Consider the following 20,477-nt stretch of genomic DNA (forward strand, 5'->3'; position numbering starts at 1 on the left):
TGTATGCAAGGTGCTGTCCTCAGATAATTGCATGGTTTGCTTTCTCCGTAAAGCCTTGAAATCTGACACGGCGGCTGAATTAACAAGAAGTTAAGCTTTATTTTGATGTATAACACATATATTTTCAAGAATGGTAAATATTTGAATTTAGTATTTTTGAATTTGGCGCTCTGCAATCTCACTGGATGTTGGCCAGGTAGGACGCTATCGTCCCGCGTATCCGTAAGAAGTTTTAACATCCCTGAGCAGTTTCATTCCTGTCCTGCAGCTCAGTTCAGAAGACGACTGCATCTTTGATGTGTCTGGGTGTTTTAATAGATCATCCACAGCATAATTATTAACTTGACCATGCTTAAATATGTATTTAATGTCTGATTTGTTATTGTTACCTATCTACCTTTCACTGCCCTTCTTTATGAGGCTTTTGAAAAGCTCCCTTGTCTTTGAAGTTGAATCTGTGCTTGAAATTCAATACTTGACTGAGGAACCTTACATATGTTGTATGTTTGGGGGACAGGGGAAGACATTCAAAAAACATGTCAACCCCTATAAAGTCCATATGACTTATTATGTAATTTGTTAAGCCAAATTTTACTTCGGAAATAATTTAAGGAGGGTGAATACTTATGCAACAACTATATTTTAGTTAGTACATTTTATTACTTGTCACTTTGACATTACGCAGTATTTTGTGGAGATCAATTCCTTTTTATTTTTTTTCCTTCTTTTTTTATTTTTTTATTTTTTTTACAATTAAATCTATTTCAATCCCACTTTGTAATGCAACAAAATGTGAAAACAGTTCAAGGGGGTGTAGATTTTCTATAGGCACTGTATAGGTTATTAAGTTATTGTGGGTGGAGGTGTATATTCCAATCAGAGTTCACCGTTGTGTGCAGGTCTGGGTGACCATTGGCTCCTCCTTCCACAGGGTTGTCACATCCACTCGGATAGCTCAGAATGGGTTTAGTGCTCTCCATGACGTGACATCGTAATCTACAGGAAGGACAGGACACAGTCATGTCAGAAAGGGCCGGGGAGAGGGGATTATCAGCCTGCTAGGTCACTGACATTCACTAGCCATGCTGAGGCAATCTGTGATGTACAATGCAAGACCACAATGGGTTAAGTTAATCAAAGTTATCTTGAGGTCATTATAGATTTTGATAGTGGCATATCAAATGACTTCCTGCCCCTTGAATGAACTGGTAATAAAAACATATAAAAAGGTATTCACATATTCCCATTCCCATCCATGATGAGACATTGATGGTGATGTACCTGTGATCCATGATCTTGGTTTTGGGCACGTCCTTCCAGAACTGAGCGAGCTCTGGTGATCCAGCACCAGCGTTCTGCTCCATCTCAGCAGCCATGACCAAGAAGCGGTCCTGCAGAGATGCCTGGTAGCCTGCACAAACACATCCAGGGCACTCGTTCTCTCATTGAACTCTGAATGATATTTAATCTCTGTATATTGTTCAGTTTCTGTATCTAGAGTCCTACATATGGATGGGATCACCCCACTGCTGCCAGCATCAAAGTCTCAGATATAGAAGTGAAAGAGCTGACTCATTTACAGATACAGTGAGGGTTCTTATCCACTAGAGCTAAGTGAACAAGATGGAAGCGATAGATGGCGGCTGCTAAACATGTAATTAATGAGTTTCAAAGTTAAAACCCAGAAAGAGAGAAGAAAACCCTCAAACTTTGGAATAGTGCCAGAATTCAAATCTTCAAAAAACCCATGTCTATTACATCAGAAGCCATGATTGACATGTCCATGCTTAAAGGCCTCGGAACTTCTTATCAGCCAAGTCCCTGCATACCAACTCAATGTTGGTCTCAAGTGATTGAGGTAAAAACATTGACCTTAGAGGTTTCAGCCTTCCAGGAGAGTACTGAGAGTGGCTCAATAAAGTTTATTCACCCTCTGTTAGATTTCTGAAGTCTCGGTTTAGGGGAAGATAAGAGATTATTATTTTATCACTCTTAAAATATGTATGTCGGGCAGAAGAAAGCTGCACTCTGTCAGCACTTCCCAAAATGAATAGACTGGACCTTTTGATTATTCTAAAGTTTCTGCAGGAGCATTTGGAAACATTCAAAGGACGAAGTAGGTAAGAGGAGGAGCGACAGTGCAGAGAGATAATATCAGTACTCTACCGCCATGTAAAGACACCACTATATCCACAGATGCGCCCGGTTCACAGCTGCTGTTGCTGGGCTTCACTCTGTACTTCTCAGGTGCTGTGGTTCGTACCTGTAGAGGGACACACACACACTCAGGTCAGCTTGGAGACTGACAACAACATTGTGTATTTTGTGCAAATGCACACCACTGTGTATCAAACACACACACACACACACACACACACAAACACACACACACACACACACACACACACACACACACACACCTTGAAGGCCACTTGATTCTTGGACACATTATCGAGGATGATAAGACACTTCCTCTCTGACTCTTTGGAGCCAAAACTCAGCTCCTCTGCTGGACTGGAAGAAAAAAAGAGAAAAGACGTCACATTTTACAGAAGAAACAGCACATGAAGAGAAGGTTGCTAGGACTGAATTTGTGTCTAACTAAATAATTTAAGTCATTGGCCACAATGGCTATCTGGGTGTTCAAAACAAGCCAATATATCTGTTAAAAGTGGATAGCAACAGCAGCTTGCTTTACAGCGTGCTGGTGTTGTTCCTCTCTGTGGTATCTTAGCCTTATCAATCTTTTTGACTAAGCTTCATGTTGCTTCTGTTAGTTTCTGTTGTTACAAATTTACTAAACAGCTGCTGTACCACCATCTACCTCAATATTATTAGCTAACACATGGCAGATTATGTCCATCTGTGCAGGCATGAGTAAACAAAAAGCCTTGTATCCTACAGAGATGCTGAAACCGGTGTGTGTGTGTGTGTGTGTGTGTGTGCCATTTATCAGAATTATATTCTTCTCTCAACATAAGGAGAGCCTTGATTGACGTCAACATGTTCTTTAGCATATTTTTAAAGGGGGTTCTTTCCAGAGAAATAGCGCCTGACTATGTTCCTCTGGGCCAAACCCTCAGCCTCTGATGTGCTGTGTCTCCTCCTGACCCATATGGAGCTGTCTGTCAGGCTCCTGGGTACTAGGCTGCCTCTAGTCTGGCTGAACCCATTTATGGGGAACATGGAGAATTACACCACATTATTTTCCAGGTTTAGGGTGAAAACATCTGTGATCTGGCATCAAAGCTGTGAATTCCAGAGCAGCAGCGCAAAAAATCCATGGCCTGAGAAATTAGCCACAAGGTGCTCTGATTCGCTCTTCAACACTCAGCACACCCCATTCACTCAGCAGCCCCCCCCCCCCCCCCCGCAAGACTGCTTAAACAGGCTCAGGTTTAAGGGATTATTCTGTAATTGGATAATTCAGCCTCAGTGAACACTTCTCCACACAGCGGTGCTGTGGAATCCTGATGGCCTGCTACAGTACCTACTGAAAACTCAGTGAAATGGCTAACAGGATTCAAATCCCTGTCTAGCGCATATAATCAAATCAAATTCAATTTGTCACATGCGCCGAATACAACAGGTGAAATGCAACCTTACCCTGAAATGCTTACTTACGAGCCCTTAAACAACAATGCAGTTAAGAAAGATATTTACTAAATAAACTAAAGTAAAAATAAAATAACAAGGATGTATACAGGGGGTACAGGTACCGAGTCAATGTGTGTGGGTACAGGTTAGTCGAGGTAATTGAGGTAATACGTACACGTAGGTAAGGGTAAAGTGACCATCCATAGATAGATAATAAACAGCGAGTAGCAGCAGTGTAAAAAAATGCAAACAGTCCAGGTAGCCATTTGATTAGCTGTTCAGCTGTCTTATGGTTTGTGGGTAGAAGTTGTTAAGGAGCTTTTGGACCTAGACTTGGTGCTCTGGTACCACCTGCCGTGCAGTAGCAGAGAGAACAGTCTATGACTAGGGTGACTGGAGCCTTTGGCAATTTTTAGGAGCTTCCTCTGACACCGCCTGGTATAGAGGTCCTGGATGGCAGGAAGCTTGGCCCCAGTGATGTACTGGGCCGTACGCACTACCCTCTGTAGCGCCTTGCTGCCGGAGGCCGTGCAGTTGCCATACCAGGCATGATGCAACCAGTCAGAATAGTCTTGATGATGGTGCAGCTCAATACATTTTTCAGGATCTGGGGACCAATGCCAAATCTTTTCAGTCTCCTGAGGGTGAATTGGCATTGTCGTGCCCTCTTCACTACGGTCTTGGTGTGTTTGGACTATGATAGTTCGTTGGTGATGTGGACACCAAGCAACTTGAAGCTCTCAACCTGCTCCACTACAGCCCCGTCGATGAGAATGGGGGTGTGCTCGGCCCTCCTTTTCCTGTAGTCCACGATCATCTCCTTTGTCTTGATCACATTGAGGGAGAGGTTGTTGTCCTGGCACCACACTGCCAGGTCTCTGACCTCCTCCCTACAGGCTGTCTCATCGTTTTCGGTGATTAGACCTACCACCGTTGTTTCGTCGGCAAACTTAATGGTGTGGAGTCGTGCTTGGTCACGCAATCATGGGTAAATAGGGAGTACAGGAGGGGACTAAGCACACGCCCCTGAGGGGCCCCCGTGTTGAGGATCAGTGTGGCAGATGTGTTGTTGCCTACCCTTACCACCTGGGGACAGCCTGTCAGGAAGTCCAGGATACAGTTGCAGAGGTAGGTGTTTAGTGCCAGGGTCCTTAGCTTAGTGATGAACTACAAACTACAATGTAGAAAATAGTAAAAACCCTTGAATGAGTAGGTGCCCAAACTTTTGACTGCTACTGTAGGTATTACAGACTCGGCCAGGGACAGGTTGAAAATGTCAGTGAAGACACTTTCCAGTTGGTCAGCACATCCTCGGAGTACATGTCCTGGTAATTTGCTGGCCCTGCGGTATTGTGAATGTTGAGCTGTTTAAAAGGTTTTACTTACATTGGCCAAGGCATTATCACACAGTCGTCCGGAACAGCGGGTGCTCTCATGCATGCTTCAGTTTTGCTTGCCTCGAAGCCCGCATAGAAGTCATTTAGCTCATCTGGTAGGCTTGTGTCACTGGGCAGCTGGCGTCTGGGCTTCTCTTTGTAGTCTGTAATAGTTTTTTAGCCCTGCCGCATCCAACCAGTGAATGCCAGTGTAGTAGGATTCAATCTTAGTCCTGTATTTACGCTTTTCCTGTTTGATGGCTCCTCTGAGGGCATAGTGGGACTTCTTATAAGCGTCCAGGTATGAGTCCCACTCCTTGAAAGCAGCAGCTTTACACTTTAGCTCCATGCAGATGTTGCCTGTAATCCATGGCTTCTGGTTGGGGTATGTACGTAGGTCACCGTGGGAGCAAGGTCATTGAACTTATTGATGAAGCCGGGTGACTGATATGGTATACTCCTCAATGCCATTGGATGAGTCCCGGAACATATTCCAGTCCGTCCTAGCAAAACAGTCCTGTAGCATAGCATCTGCGTCATCTGACCACTTCCGTATTGAGCGAGTCACTGGTACTTCCTGCTTTAGTTTTTGCTTGTAAGCAGGAATCAGAAGGATAGAATTATGGTCAGATTTTTCAAATGGAGGGCGAGGGAGAGCTTTGTACGCGTCTCTGTGTGTGGAGTTTTTCCCCCTCATTGCACATGTACTGTAACATGCTGGTAGAAATGAGGTAAAACTGATTTAAGTTTCCCTGCATTAAAGACCCCGGCAAGATAGGAGCGCCACCTCTGGATGAGCATTTTCTTGTTTGCTTATGGCTTTATGCAGTTTGTTGAATGCGGTCTTAGTGCCAGCATCGATTTGTGGTGGTAAATAGACAGCTACGAAAAATATGGATGAAAACTCTCTCGGTAAATAGTGTGGTCTACAACTTACCATGAGATACTCTACCTCAGGCGAGCAAAACTTTGAAACTTCCTTAATACTTGATTTCACACACCAGCTGTTATTGACAAATAGACACAGACCACCACCCCTTGTCTTACCGGACGGAGGCAGCTGTTCTGTCTTGCCGATGCACGGAAAAACCAGCCAACTGTATATTATCTATGTCGTCGTTCAGCCATGACTCGGTGGAACTTAAGAAATTCGTTTTTAAATGTCCCGTTGGTAGGATAGTCTTGAATGGAGCTAATCCAGTTTATTCTCCAATGATTGCACATTGACCAATAGGATGGATGGTAGAGGTGGGTTACCCACTCGCCAACAAATTCTCCAAGGCACCTGGACCTGCATCCCCTGTATTGACCTCTTCTCTTCATGCAAATGGCGGGGATTTGGGCCTGGTCGGGTATCTGGAGTATATCCTTTGCATCTGACTCGTTAAAGAAAAAAATCTTTGTCCAGTTCAAGGTGAGTAATAGCTGTTCTGATATCCAGAAGCTATTTTCGGTCATAAGAGACGGTGGAAGAAACATTATGTACAAAATAAGTTACAAACAACGTGAAAAAACACACAAAATAGCACAATTGGTTAGGAGCCCGTAAAACAGCAGCCATCTCCTCTGGCGCCATTCTTTAAAGTCTCTCATTGTACATTCCATAGGGTACGGCTCCTCTAAACCGATTGTTTCAACTTCCTTCCTCTCCACATCCTCCTGTATTTATTCTTTGCCCCAGTAAAGTGTTGAGGAGCACAGCGCTCCCCTGAGCCCAGAATGACTCTCTAGACTCCAAGAAACCTTTTGACAAACATATTCTGAAGATCAAAGCCTCCCCTCTCATGCCCCTCCCCTCTCAGTGCTTTCTGCCTTCCTCGTGGTCTCACTGGAATCAGGACTAACACAGCTCAGAGACATAATTGCATCTAATACGTAGCCCTGAGCTGTCAAATCTCACATCAAAGAGTCAGCTCTCCAAAAAACTGAACTAGACAAAAATGACTAGGGAAAAGAGGAATGATCTGATTTGACATCAAAATAGCCATCAATGGAGGTAGCTCACAAGTACTGTACCTGAAGTCAACCTGAACTTAACAACAGCACCCCATACAGGTCACCTTAAGTCAACAAATTCTTATAAAATGATTAGGAAAGATAAAGTTCTTTCAAATAAAATAGAACATTGAATAATGCCGCTCTATAATCAGCCTCAAGATAAATGATACATCAGCTTCAACACAAAAGAGTACAAATAGGTAACAGAATGACCTTGAACTATGTTTTGCACAAAAGTGACACCCGATCACTAATGCAACATTCATTTAGCCATCCAATATGCATGATGGGAACTACTGGCTGCTCCTTGGTCAATATGGGAAGTAATCGTCGGTATGATCAATCAATGAATTCCATTGAATATCACAGCACAGTAATTAACTGCACCAACTGATTTCCACGCAATGCACCATTGATCACAGACATCCGATATTTCTGTTCAGATACTACAAGATCAATCGATCCATCCAGGTGCAAACATATCGATATCTTTCTCTGGGCTTGAGTGTCAAAAACACATTCATCCTAAACTCTACAACCCATTCAAATCCTGCCCATGTGGATATGGATTAGCTACAGCCTAGTCACTGTGCTACCAGTCCTGCTATTCTTTAAGCGTTGAGTGCAGCTGAGAGATGCTGAACTCCAAATCAAACCCTAGTCCCCCCTGACTTTCTAGAAACTCTTGTATATCTGCAACTATTGGATTAACAATATGGTGAAAATTCCACCCAGAAGGCAAGGTGAAAGAATAAACATATTGCTTATACATTTTCAATACTTTCTGAGATACAGGAGTGCCGAGCAAGTAAGGGTTGATTTGATAGTCAGCAAGAGAAAACTAAGAGAGGGCTGCATTGAATACCTGACGTTTAGAAGAGGGCCCTTGAATGTGGTCAGTGGCTTCCTAGCTCCCTTCGTCCGACAGTCTCCTTTGTCGTTGTCATCCAGCTTCAGACTGCTCAGACTCTCCTCAGAGAAATACACCTGAAACAAGACAACAGTTGATCATTCATCAGTTCATCATTCTAAGTGCTTTGTTTGGAGAGGTGTTCTAAAAGATACATATTCTCATAAGTAATCTTTATTCATTTCTAAATAACTCTATTAAATGCTTAACTATAGTCATCCAGAAGCGGCGCTCCTAGTGCCCGGGGACTTCAATGCAGGCAAACAAATCTGTTTTACCTCATTTCTACCAGCATGTCACATGTGCAAACAGAGAAGAATATATATACAGTGGGGAGAACAAGTATTTGATACACTGCCGATTTTGCAGGTTTTCCTACTTACAAAGCATGTAGAGATCTGTAATGTTTTATCATAGGTACACTTCAACTGTGAGAGACGGATTCTAAAACAAAAATCCAGAAAATCACATTGTATGATTTTTAAGTAATTAATTTGCATTTTATTGCATGACATACCAACCAGTAAGAATTCCGGCTCTCACAGACCTGTTAGTTTTTCTTTAAGAAGACCTCCTGTTCTACACTCATTACCTGTATTAACTGCACCTGTTTGAACTCGTTACCTGTATAAAAGACACCTGTCCACACACTCAATTAAACAGACTCCAACCTCTCCACAATGGCCAAGACCAGAGAGCTGTGTAAGGACATCAGGGATAAAATTGTAGACCTGCACAGGGCTGGGATGGGTTACAGGACAATAGGCAAGCAGCTTGGTGAGAAGGCAACAACTGTTGGCGCAATTATTAGAAAATGGAAGAAGTTCAAATGATGGTCAATCACCCTCAGTCTGGGGCTCCATGCAAGATCTCACCTCGTGGGGCATCAATGATCATGAGGAAGGTGAGGGATCAGCCCAGAACTACACGGCAGGACCTGCTCAATGACCTGAAGAGAGCTGGGACCACAGTCTCAAAGAAAACCATTAGTAACACACTAAGCCGTCATGGATTAAAATCCTGCAGCGCACGCAAGGTCCCCCTGCTCAAGCCAGCGCATGTCCAGGCCCGTCTGAAGTTTGCCAATGACCACCTGGATGATCCAGAGGAGGAATGGGAGAAGGTCATGTGGTCTGATGAGACAAAAATAGAGCTTTTTTTGTCTAAACTCCACTCGCCGTGTTTGGAGGAAGAAGAAGGATGAGTACAACCCCAAGAACACCATCTCAACCCAAAGAGCATTGAAGATGGGTCGTAGCTGGGTCTTCCAGCATGACAACGACCCAAAACACACAGCCAGGGCAACTAAGGAGTGGCTCCGTAAGAAGCATCTCAAGGTCCTGGAGTGGCCTAGCCAGTCTCCAGACCTGAACCCAATAGAAAATCTTTGGAGGGAGCCGAAAGTCCGTATTGCCCAGCGACAGCCCCGAAACCTGAAGGATCTGGAGAAGGTCTGTATGGAGGAGTGGGCCAAAATCCCTGCTGCTGTGTGCAAACCTGGTCAAGAACTACAGGAAACGTATGATCTCTGTAATTGCAAACAAATGTTTCTGTACCAAATATTAAGTTCTGCTTTTCTGATGTATCAAATACTTATGTCATGCAATAAAATGCTAATTAATTACTTAAAAATCATACAATGTGATTTTCTGGATTTTTGTTTTAGAATCCGTCTCTCATAGTTGAAGTGTACCTATGATAAAACTTACAGACCTCTACATGTTTTGTAAGTAGGAAAACCTACAAAATCGGCAGTGATCAAATACTTGTTCTCCCCACTGTATATATATATATTTTTTTTTAAATAACTCTAGACTACCTTTACTCCAGACACAGAGACGCATACAAAGCTCTCCCTCATCCTCCATTTGGCAAATCTGACCATAATTCTATCCTCCAGATTCCTGCTTACAAGCAAAAAACTAAAGTAAGAAGTACCAGTGAATCGCTCAATACGGAAGTGGTCAGATGACGCGGATGCTTCGCTGGAGGACTGTTTCGCTAGCACAGACTGGAATATGTTCCAGGATTCATCCAATGGCATTGAGGAGTATACCACCTCAGTCACCGGCTTCATCAATAGGTGCATCGACGACGTCATCCCCACTGTGACCGTACGTACATATCCCAACCAGAAGCCATGGATTACAGGCAACATCCGCACCGAGCTAAAGGCTAGAGTTGCCACTTTTAAGGAGCGGGACACTAATCCGGACTCTTATAAGAAATCCCGCTATGTCCCCAGACGAACCATCAAACAGGCAAAGTGTCAATACAGGACTAAGATTGAATCTTACTACACAGGCTCTGATACTTGTCGGATGTGGCAGGTCTTGAAAACTATTACGGACTACAAAGGGAAACCCAGACGCGAGCTGCCCAATGATGCGAGCCTAACAGACGAGCTAAATGCCTTTGATGCTCGCTTCGAGGTAAGTAACACTGAAGCATGTATGAGAGCACCAGCTGTTCCAGACGACTGTGTGATAACGCTCTCCGTAGCCAATGTGAGCAAGACCTTTAAACAGATCAACATTCACAAAGCCACGAGACCAGACGGATAACCAGGATTTGTACTCAAAGCATGCGCGGACCAACTGGCAAGTGTCTTCACTGACATTTTCAACCTCTCCCTGATCGAGTCTGTAATACCTACATGTTTCAAACAGACCACCATAGTCCCTGAACCCAAGACAGCGAAGGTAACCGGCCCAAAAGGACTTCTCCCCTGTAGCACTCAAGTCTGTAGCCATGAAGTGCTTTGAAAGGCTGGTCATGGCTCACATTTTACATTTACATTTTAGTCATTTAGCAGACGCTCTTATCCAGAGCGACTTACAGTAGAGTGCATACATTTTATACATTTTACATACTGAGACAAGGATATCCCTACCGGCCAAACCCTCCCTAACCCGGACGACGCTATGACAATTGTGCGTCGCCCCACGGACCTCCCGGTTGCGGCCGGCTGCGACAGAGCCTGGGCGCGAACCCAGCCCAGCCTGGGCGCGAACCCAGAGACTCTGGTGGCGCAGCTAGCACTGCGATGCAGTGCCCTAGACCACTCACATCATCATGCCGGAGACCCTAGACCCACTCCAATTCGCATACCGCCCAAACAGATCCACAGATGACGCATCTCAATCGCCCTCCACACTGCCCTTTCCCGCCTGGACAAAAGGAACACCTATGTGAGAATGCTGTTCATTGACTACAGCGCAGCCTTCAACACCATAGTGCCCACAAAGTTCATCAATAAGCTAAGAACCATGGGACTAAACACCTGCCTCTACAACTGGATCCTGGACTTCCAGACGGGCTGCCGCCAGATGGTAAGGGTAGGCAACAACATCTGCCACGCTGATCCTCAACACTGGAGCCCCTCAGGGGTGCATGCACAGTACCGTCCTGTACTCGCTGCTCACCCATGACTGCGTAACATGACTCCATGCATGACTCCAACACCATCATTAAGTTTGCCGACCACACAACGATGGTAGGCCTGATCACCGACAATGATGAGACAGCCTGTAGGGAGGAGGTCAGAGACCTGGCAGTGTGGTGCCAGCATAAACTCTCCCTCAATGTGAGAAAGACAAAAGGAGCTGGTCATGGACTACAGGAAAAGGAGGGACGAACAGGCCCCCATTAACATTGACAGGGCTCAAGTGGAGCGGGTCGAGAGTTAAGTTCCTTGGTGTCCACATCACCAACGAATTATCATGGTCCAAACACACCAAGACAGTTGTGAAGAGGGCACGACAACGCCTTTTCCCCTCAGGAGACTGAAAAGATTTGGCATGGGTCCCCAGGTTCTGAAAAATGTATTGAGCTGCACCATCGAGAGCATCATGACCGGTTGCAGCACCGCCTAGTATGGCAGCCTCTCCTCCTTCCGACCGCAAGGCACTACAGAGGATAGTGTGTACGGCCCAGTACGTCGCTGGGGCCAAGCTTCCTGACAACCAGGACCTATATACTAGGCGTGTCAGAGGAAGGCCCAAAAAATTGTTAAAGACTCCAGTCTCCCAAGTCATACTGTTCTCTCTGCTACCACACGGCAAGAGGTACTGGAGCGCCAAGTCTAGCACCAAAAGGCTCCTTAACAGCTTCTACCCCCAAGCCTTAAGAGTGTTGAACAATTAATCAAATGGCCACCCGGACTGCTGCTACTGGCTGTTTATTATATATGCATAGTCACTTTACAAATTACCTCGACCAATCTGTACCTCCACACATTGACTAGGTACCGGTACCCCCTGTATATAGCCTCGTTATTGTTAGGTAATTTTCTTGGTGTTACTTTTTGATTTGATTATATTTTTGTATTTAATTTTATTTAGTAATTATTTTTTTTAACTATTTATTTAACTGCATTATTGGTTAAGGGCTTTAAGTAAGCATTACACGGTAAGGTCTACCTGTTGATTTCAGCAAATCTGACAATTTGATTTATTTCAAATTATAATCAGTTAAATACATTTTGGGACTGTGTGTGACAGGTCATTTCATTTCCTAAATAAACACATCAATCCCCATGATAAGCCCTGAACCTTGTTCACAGTATAGTGAGGCAACAAGAAGAGGAACCCTACAAACACATGTCCTGTGAGAACACATGGTCCCATGACAATGGCTAGTCAGCACTTTCACTTCAATAAACGTAAACCTTCGCCCACATCCAACTTCCTCCCTCATACACCCACCCACACAATGAGTTCACGAGACCACAGAACAGCCGATATAAACACGTGGTTTGTTCAACTTTGGCAGAAAGTTATGGAAAGACAGGTGAAAGGTCAGTTGTGGTGGGACGAGCGTCATTTGGCCTCTATAGTATATTACCAAGGCCAGTCCCACAGCTTGAGTGAGCCAGATGGGAGATAGGGAGAGGGGGAGTGCAGCAGGAGAGAGAAGATGTGATAGGATGGGAGAGTTGGAGGAGAGGTGACTGGGGTGTGCCTGTGATCCGTGTACAAGCACTAATGAGTCAGATGGGGAGTGTGTCTTCTACTGTGATAAGCAACACACACCTCCACCAGACCGCTGTGACACACACAGATGACACAATAAAGACATCAAGAGACACTTGAGCTGCTTCTGAAATGTTTATTTTTATTCAGTGTTCAAATCAAGTGCAATACACAACAGAGATTAATTAGCTACTGTTGAAATGTACATGAGCATAATTGACTGATCTGTTGATTAAATAAAAAATTACAGCATTTCCGTTGATTAAATAGACTATCAAATAATTGCATAAGAGTTACAATCATAACTAAATCAATTGTTAATCAAACAGTGAAAAACAAAATGTTCAGTTTATCATTCTGGTTAATCAAAACCAGGATCAAAATACTATGACCTACCGTTATTGATCACCAGCCCCGAGAGTTAAAATGTATTTTTTACACAACGTTTTCACCAAACATCTTGCAAGGTAAGCTTAAATCTGGTCTGTGTTTGAGCTATATGGGGGATATCAAAATAATCCTTAGGTTGGTAGGAACAAATATAGCCTATTGTCAATGTTATCTGATGATGTATGACTTAATGGCAACATCGAATGTCTACCGAGTGACTCTATCTTTGCACATGAAAGATATGATGAAAACACTTCAATATCCCACGTATGTCCCCCGACACCATCACAATGTTTGAGAGAGGTTGGTGTTGTAGAAATGTCTTTTTTTTAGTGAACAATAACTTTTAGGCACATCCAGTGTGCAAAAACAGTGCAATTACCACATTCAGACACTTCGGAGAGAAGGACACTTGAATGTACCCTGGATACCCCATAACACCACCACAATGTTTGAGTGAGGTTGATATGGTAGAAATTGTGTTTTTAGACTGAAAATGTTGCATTTAGGGATTGCAAATATGTAATAGCACTGGTATTATCTAATTTACAGACATATGCCACTGTGGAGAGGTTTAGGGACACTTGGAAACATCCCGAGACCACACCTGACACCACTTACTAAAACATCTGCCCATTTCTAGTGGTTAGGTCTATCAATCCCATATGTTTTCTGATATTGTTCACATGTTGTGGAAGCCACCTGATGCGTTTCCAGTTCTGGGTATCAATAATTCACTTATAGCTTGTCAATGAAAGATCACTTTCAAAATAAAATAACGGTTATTTTGTATGTGCTTGATCTTGTGTTTTCTGAACTATGTAACTACTATATATCTTCTGATCATTTCCTCACAATCTTACAGATTACTTCTTTCCAAATATACCAAGTGTTGGCATGTCAGAATCATGTAATTACACATGAATAGCAGTTACTTTTGCGTATCTCTATTTAGGTGAAAATCTACATTTTGCCATTACATCTAATTTTAATCCCACTGGCTAAAATGAGAAATCACCCAAAAAAATGACATAGGGTCAGGAACAAACATTTAGAAATGAAAAAGGACCATCTTGCCACTACGCAAGCTGGAGTGAATAAGGCTGATCTAGGCAGCAGATACAATATGAAATCCATATATCCAGAAATGTCTAAGACATGTAGCCCGTATGAAATTCTTGTTTTGATAACATGATTTGTATGCAGTGTCCCCAAGCAGACCGTGGAATGACTGTTCGATGATCTGTGCACAGTTTTTGAAATGTTATTCATCTGGATTTCGCATATCGAGAGGATTAAATGCATAGACATATAATTAATTAAATGGACAAGTCATTGACTTGAATGGGGACTCCTATCTGATAACCGAATCCGGATAAATAACTTTTGAAAGACGGGGCCCTGGAGTGGTTATTGACAGTAAGGCACAATACAGATGATTTTTGAAAAGGTGCTCGTCGTTTGAAACGGTGTCGATACACAGAGGTAGGTCTTGCAATTACAGGTATATCTGTCATAAGGTAAGTGCAAATATGCGAACATAAGTGCGGTAAAAATACCAAAAACTTTAGTGCTGGTGGTAGTATGACTGTATAATTATCTTTCTCTAGTATTATAAACATTGAGTAGATTCATCATTATAATACAGTAGATAAGCTCATTTGAACTGAACACAACAGTAATGATACAATACAGTATGGTTTTGGATTAAAAGGTCAGTACAATACATTTAGGCATGTATACACTTGGCACACTTGCTTTCTTTTCACTACAGAAAAACAATTTCCCTAATGTTACATTAAGTAAGATAAAACACTCAAGTTGGATAAAATACCACCATGCTATAAAGCTGGTCACTGGGACAGGCATCAAGGTTGAAAAACGTTTCTTCTTTTATGATGCAGTATTGTGAGTAATGTATCTGAAAGCCTACTTGACTGGCTATGAATCTCTTCAAAAACATAATCAAATTCCAAATCATCTCACTGAGTCCGAAAAGTGCAACACACTGTAGAGGTCAAATTTGAAATGTTTGATCCAGGTCCATTTTGGATTCAATCAAAGGCTGAATGAGTCGATGATGGTGATTAGATGGCAAGGGTGGGGTACTCACACATTCTACATGAGTAAAACCCTCAGACTGCCCTTTCAGACTGCAGAACTCTCCAGGACTCAGTACTTCTGCTGGTGAGGCTAAGAGCATACAATGGCTTACCAAAACCAGCCCTTGGTTCAAAACAGAGAGAAAGGCAATTAGCTGATCGCTCTGGGACGCTACTGTATCAACACTGTTGAGACACACAGATATTGATTCAGGAGGCAGGACAATGTTTATGTAGAGAGAGGAGTAGCAGAACATAATCATGACGGCAGAATGTGTGCAGACAGACAAACTGTAAGCAATGGATATCATGATTGGAGTTAGGACCCTAACCTTAATCACAGCAAACCAAGAGATTAGCCTATAGCCTAAGTAGATTGTTAGTCAGAGTCAACAAAGACCATTGTGCTCACTCGCGTGTATAGATGGACTCATTCACATACCACTCGATCACACATAGGCCTACACACAAAACCACACACAGACTGGATAAGGCTCAGGTTTTGGTTTGCCATCCTGATTTATTATAATCTATTACAAGACATTCCCTGATCATGCCAAAGAAATACCCAGGCTGAACCTGAACCATACACCAACCATACCGTTCCCTCTGGGGTTGCGCAAGGCAGGCTGACCCTCCCTGACCATAAATACATAGCTACACTCCAATGCCACAGCAGAGTGTGTAGTTTGACTCCAGGTCTGTATGTTACAACACCGTCAGCAGGCCATTCCAAGGAAAGGGTTTGGGTGTGAATTATTGGTCCTTGCTATCGGGGATTCTTGGGACATCCCTACCCCACTGAAGTTGAAATGTAAAATGTTTATGATTATGTAAGGGTTATGGTTAAAGTTAGTGTAGGGACGTCCCAAGGATTTTGGATAGCCCTAACTATGTTTATTTACCGACTCATTTGCATATGTCCATTTGTAAATCTAAATCTGTTGTGCATGACTAATGTGGTCTTAATTTACAATGGGGACTTTGCCGTTTTAGGCTCCAGGTGCTTAAGAGGCTCATGCGAGCAGCTTCGCGACATGTAGCTGCCGGGGCCACTCTGGAGCATAGGTCTGTGTATCTGCGTGTACGCACGTGTGTGTGTGTGTATATGTACAGAGTCCCCTGTGAGCTACAACAGTGGTGCAGGTTAGCCAAAAGGCTTAAATGTAGGGTTGGTGGCATCCAGATTGTCATACCGTTCCTGTACCATACCAGGGTATACTGTATTACCGGAAGTGCACACAAGGGCCGCAATAAATAAAATTAATGTATATATTTTAAAAATCATACCATTGGTATTTCTAAATTCCCACAGTATACGGTACATCGCACATGCCTAATTAAAGTTTCAACAAAAGTCTGCTTTGACACAGCACAGTCACAGCATAGCCATAGCGCCCCGTTGTCTGACAATGTAAAGACAACACAACCCTCTGCCAGGAATACAGGACACATAGCTAGCACAGCTACACCCAGAGAGCTACATCAATAAACACCCAACACTTCACAGCACTACCATCCAGTTGACATTACACTAAAGAATATGAAACAGGTAGATCTACTCATGCAGGCTAGTCTTCATATGACAGAAATGACAGTAGCATATATCATAGGCTACACTGTGTGTTTGTTTTGCTTGTCACACAAAGTAGAGGCTAAATAGATTGTGCTGTGGATGAACAGTGAAGACCCCAAGGGAAGAGAAAGAGGGGAATGTGTGCAGCATATGCCAGTAATGATGTGCTGACTGTTGCTAGGGTACAGTAGCCTAACGACAGCAGAGAGCACTAGATGGTGGAGGTTGTCTCAGTGATGGGCCCTGGCTGCACGGTGGCCTGGCCGGCAACAAAACCATTAGTGGTAACACAAAAGAAAGAAAGTAGGCCCCGCGGGTGTATTCTGGGAACTGCTTTAAACACTGCTGTGAAGTCAGGTAAGCCGAACGACGCATGCGGGTAAAAGCGGTCTCCACCGCAGCTAGGAAGAGCTTCTTTGACGGCAGTCAGACTTGACACATTCTCAATAGCCTGATGAGAGGAGCCATGGGTTGAGTGAGGTAGACTGAGGTAGATCCAGAGAGTGGGACTGCGATGTGCGGGTACAGTTAGTCAGTCGACAGGAAGGATTAAGCTGCAGCTGGAGACATGGGAAGTCACCTTGACCGAGACAACGAGGAGGAGCTTAACAGCTGCCAAATCAGGGCATTAGCACCTCAACCATTCACAGCTCTCTCCACAGAGGACCCTGATTACATAATGTTATCTCACACTAAACGTTGAGAAATGAAAGGGTCTGGGAGTAAAACGGCACATCAAAGTGAGGAGTAACTGAACTTCTTCTAACGTCTTATTTGACGTCTTATTTGACTGTGGACAGGGTGTGCTTAATGGTAATTCGAGCTAATGATGAAGATAAAATCTGTCTGCTGTTTCTAAGAGAACCCCATGCAGGGTTAAACCGTCAGTAATCAATTTTAGCTCACTGCAAATACTAACTAAATTCACTCTACTGTTAATGATTTAATGGCAGGCTACCTTAGAAACACGACAACATCTTGTACTAATTCTAAAAATCGAATGGATAAGTAAGACTATTTAAGCCAGATTAGGAGTTTATATGCAGCTACAGCGTGAATATACAATGTATCTGTGCGTGTTGTTGTCTTCCTTGCTGTACCGACATTTAGAGAAGAGGACAGAAAATACCAGAGTTGATAAATAAAAGGGGAGACTTTGTACCTTTTTGGGTTTGACAGCGACCTCGGAGCTAAAGCTTGACTCCAACTCCTTGCCCTCTGATTCGCCCTCCTTGCTCTCATTGTCATCCTCGCTGACGATTGGTCCGTTCTCACAGGTGGGTGTTTGGAAGTCATCGTCAGGAAGGGGAGGATAGCTGTATTTGAAGGGGTCCTGGAATGAAGTCAGAGATAGTATTAAGTCAACCATCCGAAGTAATGTGATAATGACCAAATATTGATTAGTCACAGGCTAGGCACATTTTCTCATGAAAAGTGAGCGGAGGAATAGAGGCAAAACCTGTAAAATGTTGACATTTGAAAAAGGGAATTCATCAGATGAGATAGTAAGATGAAAATGTATGCAGCCAGGTAGATCAATGGACAGCGTCACTGCCATCTTCAGTGAGTTAATTACTGCAGGTACATACTGTTCCACCCATGTGAAGAGGGAGGTACTCAGGGTCAATAAACATCTGGATCTCGTTTTTGGATGCAAACTTGAGCTTGCTGATGGCTTCTGGACCCAACCATGTCTTCACAATCTTCCATGCAGCTGAAAAAAAACAAAAGAAACGGTGTCCTAATGACGAAGTCCAAACTACGATTTGATTATCATAAAATCCTTATGGGTACTAACATTTCTATAGCAAATATTTTGAATAACTACATGACTCACCATTCATGATCCATGGCATGTCAACAATGATCATTTTGGCTGAAATGACAAGATAAAACCATATCTGAGAGGTAAAATGTCATAGACAAGCTTGTAGCATTAGCCACAACACAGAATCATATGATGCCATGTGCGTTGTTTTAAATCCATTTATTAAAACTAATTTCACACAATGCGTGTCAATGATAATACTAATTATGTAGGCCATCTGTGTCATACAAAGTTGATCGATCAACCTGTGAATGAAATCCATATTGTTACACTTTTTATATACTTACATAGAAACTTTGGATAATACACTTTGAAGCAGTTAATGATATACTTCACAAAATCCATGTCCTGAAAAAGAAAAAAAAGTAAATGAACACGACTCAAAAAGTACCGTGCTATACAGCCTCAAAGCAGGCTTTGACTAGCAAAGACGTTTTATGGGTTTTCAATAGGGAAATTGTTTGCTCAGCCTGAGATATTTACTGCCGCAAGCTGTGCAATGACCCAAATCACCACCATTGAAACTTTGTCACAAGTTCTACTGAACAGAGCTGTAGCCAATCCATTTCATACTTTCAAACACCTTCCCTCAACTCAATCATATGAAATATAATTCAGGCACCCCATGAAACACCATAACTAAGGCAATGGCTAGTCTACTTGCATTGCGCTGATTGTATTAATCACAGTATTTGCTGACACATTGCAGTTTGGTTGTTTACTGTATGATTGAGGAACCTTGATTAAAAGGTTGTATAAAGTCGCTCTCCATAACAAGCCTTAGCTGCGATAACTACGGACAGCTTGGAAACTCAAAGGTTTCCTTTTCGTGTGTGCAAATGTGTTCTCTAAACAAACCAATGCTATCTGTCCTGAGTCTCCTGAAACAAGGACAAAGGTTGAATTCATACAAACACACAAGACTACCGGTCTCTAAAACTCTCCAGTCAGTTGAATGGATTACAGCTACCTTAAAAGCCTCCTTCATGAGAATTCACTCAGTCATGTTTTCATTACCATATTGGACTATTATCGTCAGACAACACTATCAATCTAGTCATACCCTTAGGAGGAGTCTGTCTAGATCCCACCCCCTACAGACACATTTTTTAAAGTTAATGAGATAACACTGGCTAGGCCTGTTCCAGCCCACATAGGGCTATTTCAGAAAACTTAATTGAGACTGCTTCCCAAACTGATCTACTAATCCACACATTTCATATTTGGGTTTTGTGAAGTTATTTATTCTCTCTCTGGCTCGTGTGTGTTTAATTGGTGCATTTCTCCAAGAGATTTTGGCCTGTGAAGCAAGCTGGCTGACAGAGGAGAGTGCCTGCTGGGAGGCTCCGACAGACAAAGTCAGTCTATGGATTAGGTAGTCAGTCGATTTGGATTGACCAAACGGATTTAAAGACCACTTTAATCTCCAACGTGCTAAGCATTGAAGAGCATCAATCCCTCCAAGTCCCTGGCTCAAACAGCAAGCAAAATTAGGATGCTCACCAGGGCTTCAATGACACTCATAACCACCCACAGAGTTAGGCCACATCTTTTTGAAAAAGGGGCAAACATGTTTAATTATGAAGACAAAAATTTACAAAAATAAAGCTCGCCTTTAACCTATGTAGAGTTGATCAACAGTGATATTGGTTGAAACCAGTGCTATTGATGTACTGTAGCAATGGATGAAATTAGTGATTCTTCAAACACTATCAAATAATAAGGGC

The 20,477-nt window shown here is 43.0% G+C and overlaps 1 protein-coding gene across 1 annotated transcript in view; it reads right to left on the minus strand.

The window, feature by feature from the left end:
* LOC129816852 (motile sperm domain-containing protein 2-like) overlaps window positions 1-20,477 on the minus strand; it is a 28,095-nt gene that overhangs the window by 4,812 nt on the left and 2,806 nt on the right. The window contains exons 6-14 of the mRNA XM_055871784.1: window positions 19,038-19,098; window positions 18,760-18,798; window positions 18,512-18,636; window positions 18,085-18,255; window positions 7,837-7,958; window positions 2,421-2,514; window positions 2,167-2,263; window positions 1,282-1,411; window positions 888-996 (exon numbers count right to left, since the gene is read on the minus strand). Coding sequence (XP_055727759.1) covers window positions 888-996; window positions 1,282-1,411; window positions 2,167-2,263; window positions 2,421-2,514; window positions 7,837-7,958; window positions 18,085-18,255; window positions 18,512-18,636; window positions 18,760-18,798; window positions 19,038-19,098 — 948 coding nt within the window. The remainder of the gene's footprint in view (window positions 1-887; window positions 997-1,281; window positions 1,412-2,166; window positions 2,264-2,420; window positions 2,515-7,836; window positions 7,959-18,084; window positions 18,256-18,511; window positions 18,637-18,759; window positions 18,799-19,037; window positions 19,099-20,477) is intronic.

Source organism: Salvelinus fontinalis, chromosome 19 (assembly GCF_029448725.1).
Source record: "Salvelinus fontinalis isolate EN_2023a chromosome 19, ASM2944872v1, whole genome shotgun sequence".
Classification (NCBI taxonomy): domain Eukaryota; kingdom Metazoa; phylum Chordata; class Actinopteri; order Salmoniformes; family Salmonidae; genus Salvelinus; species Salvelinus fontinalis.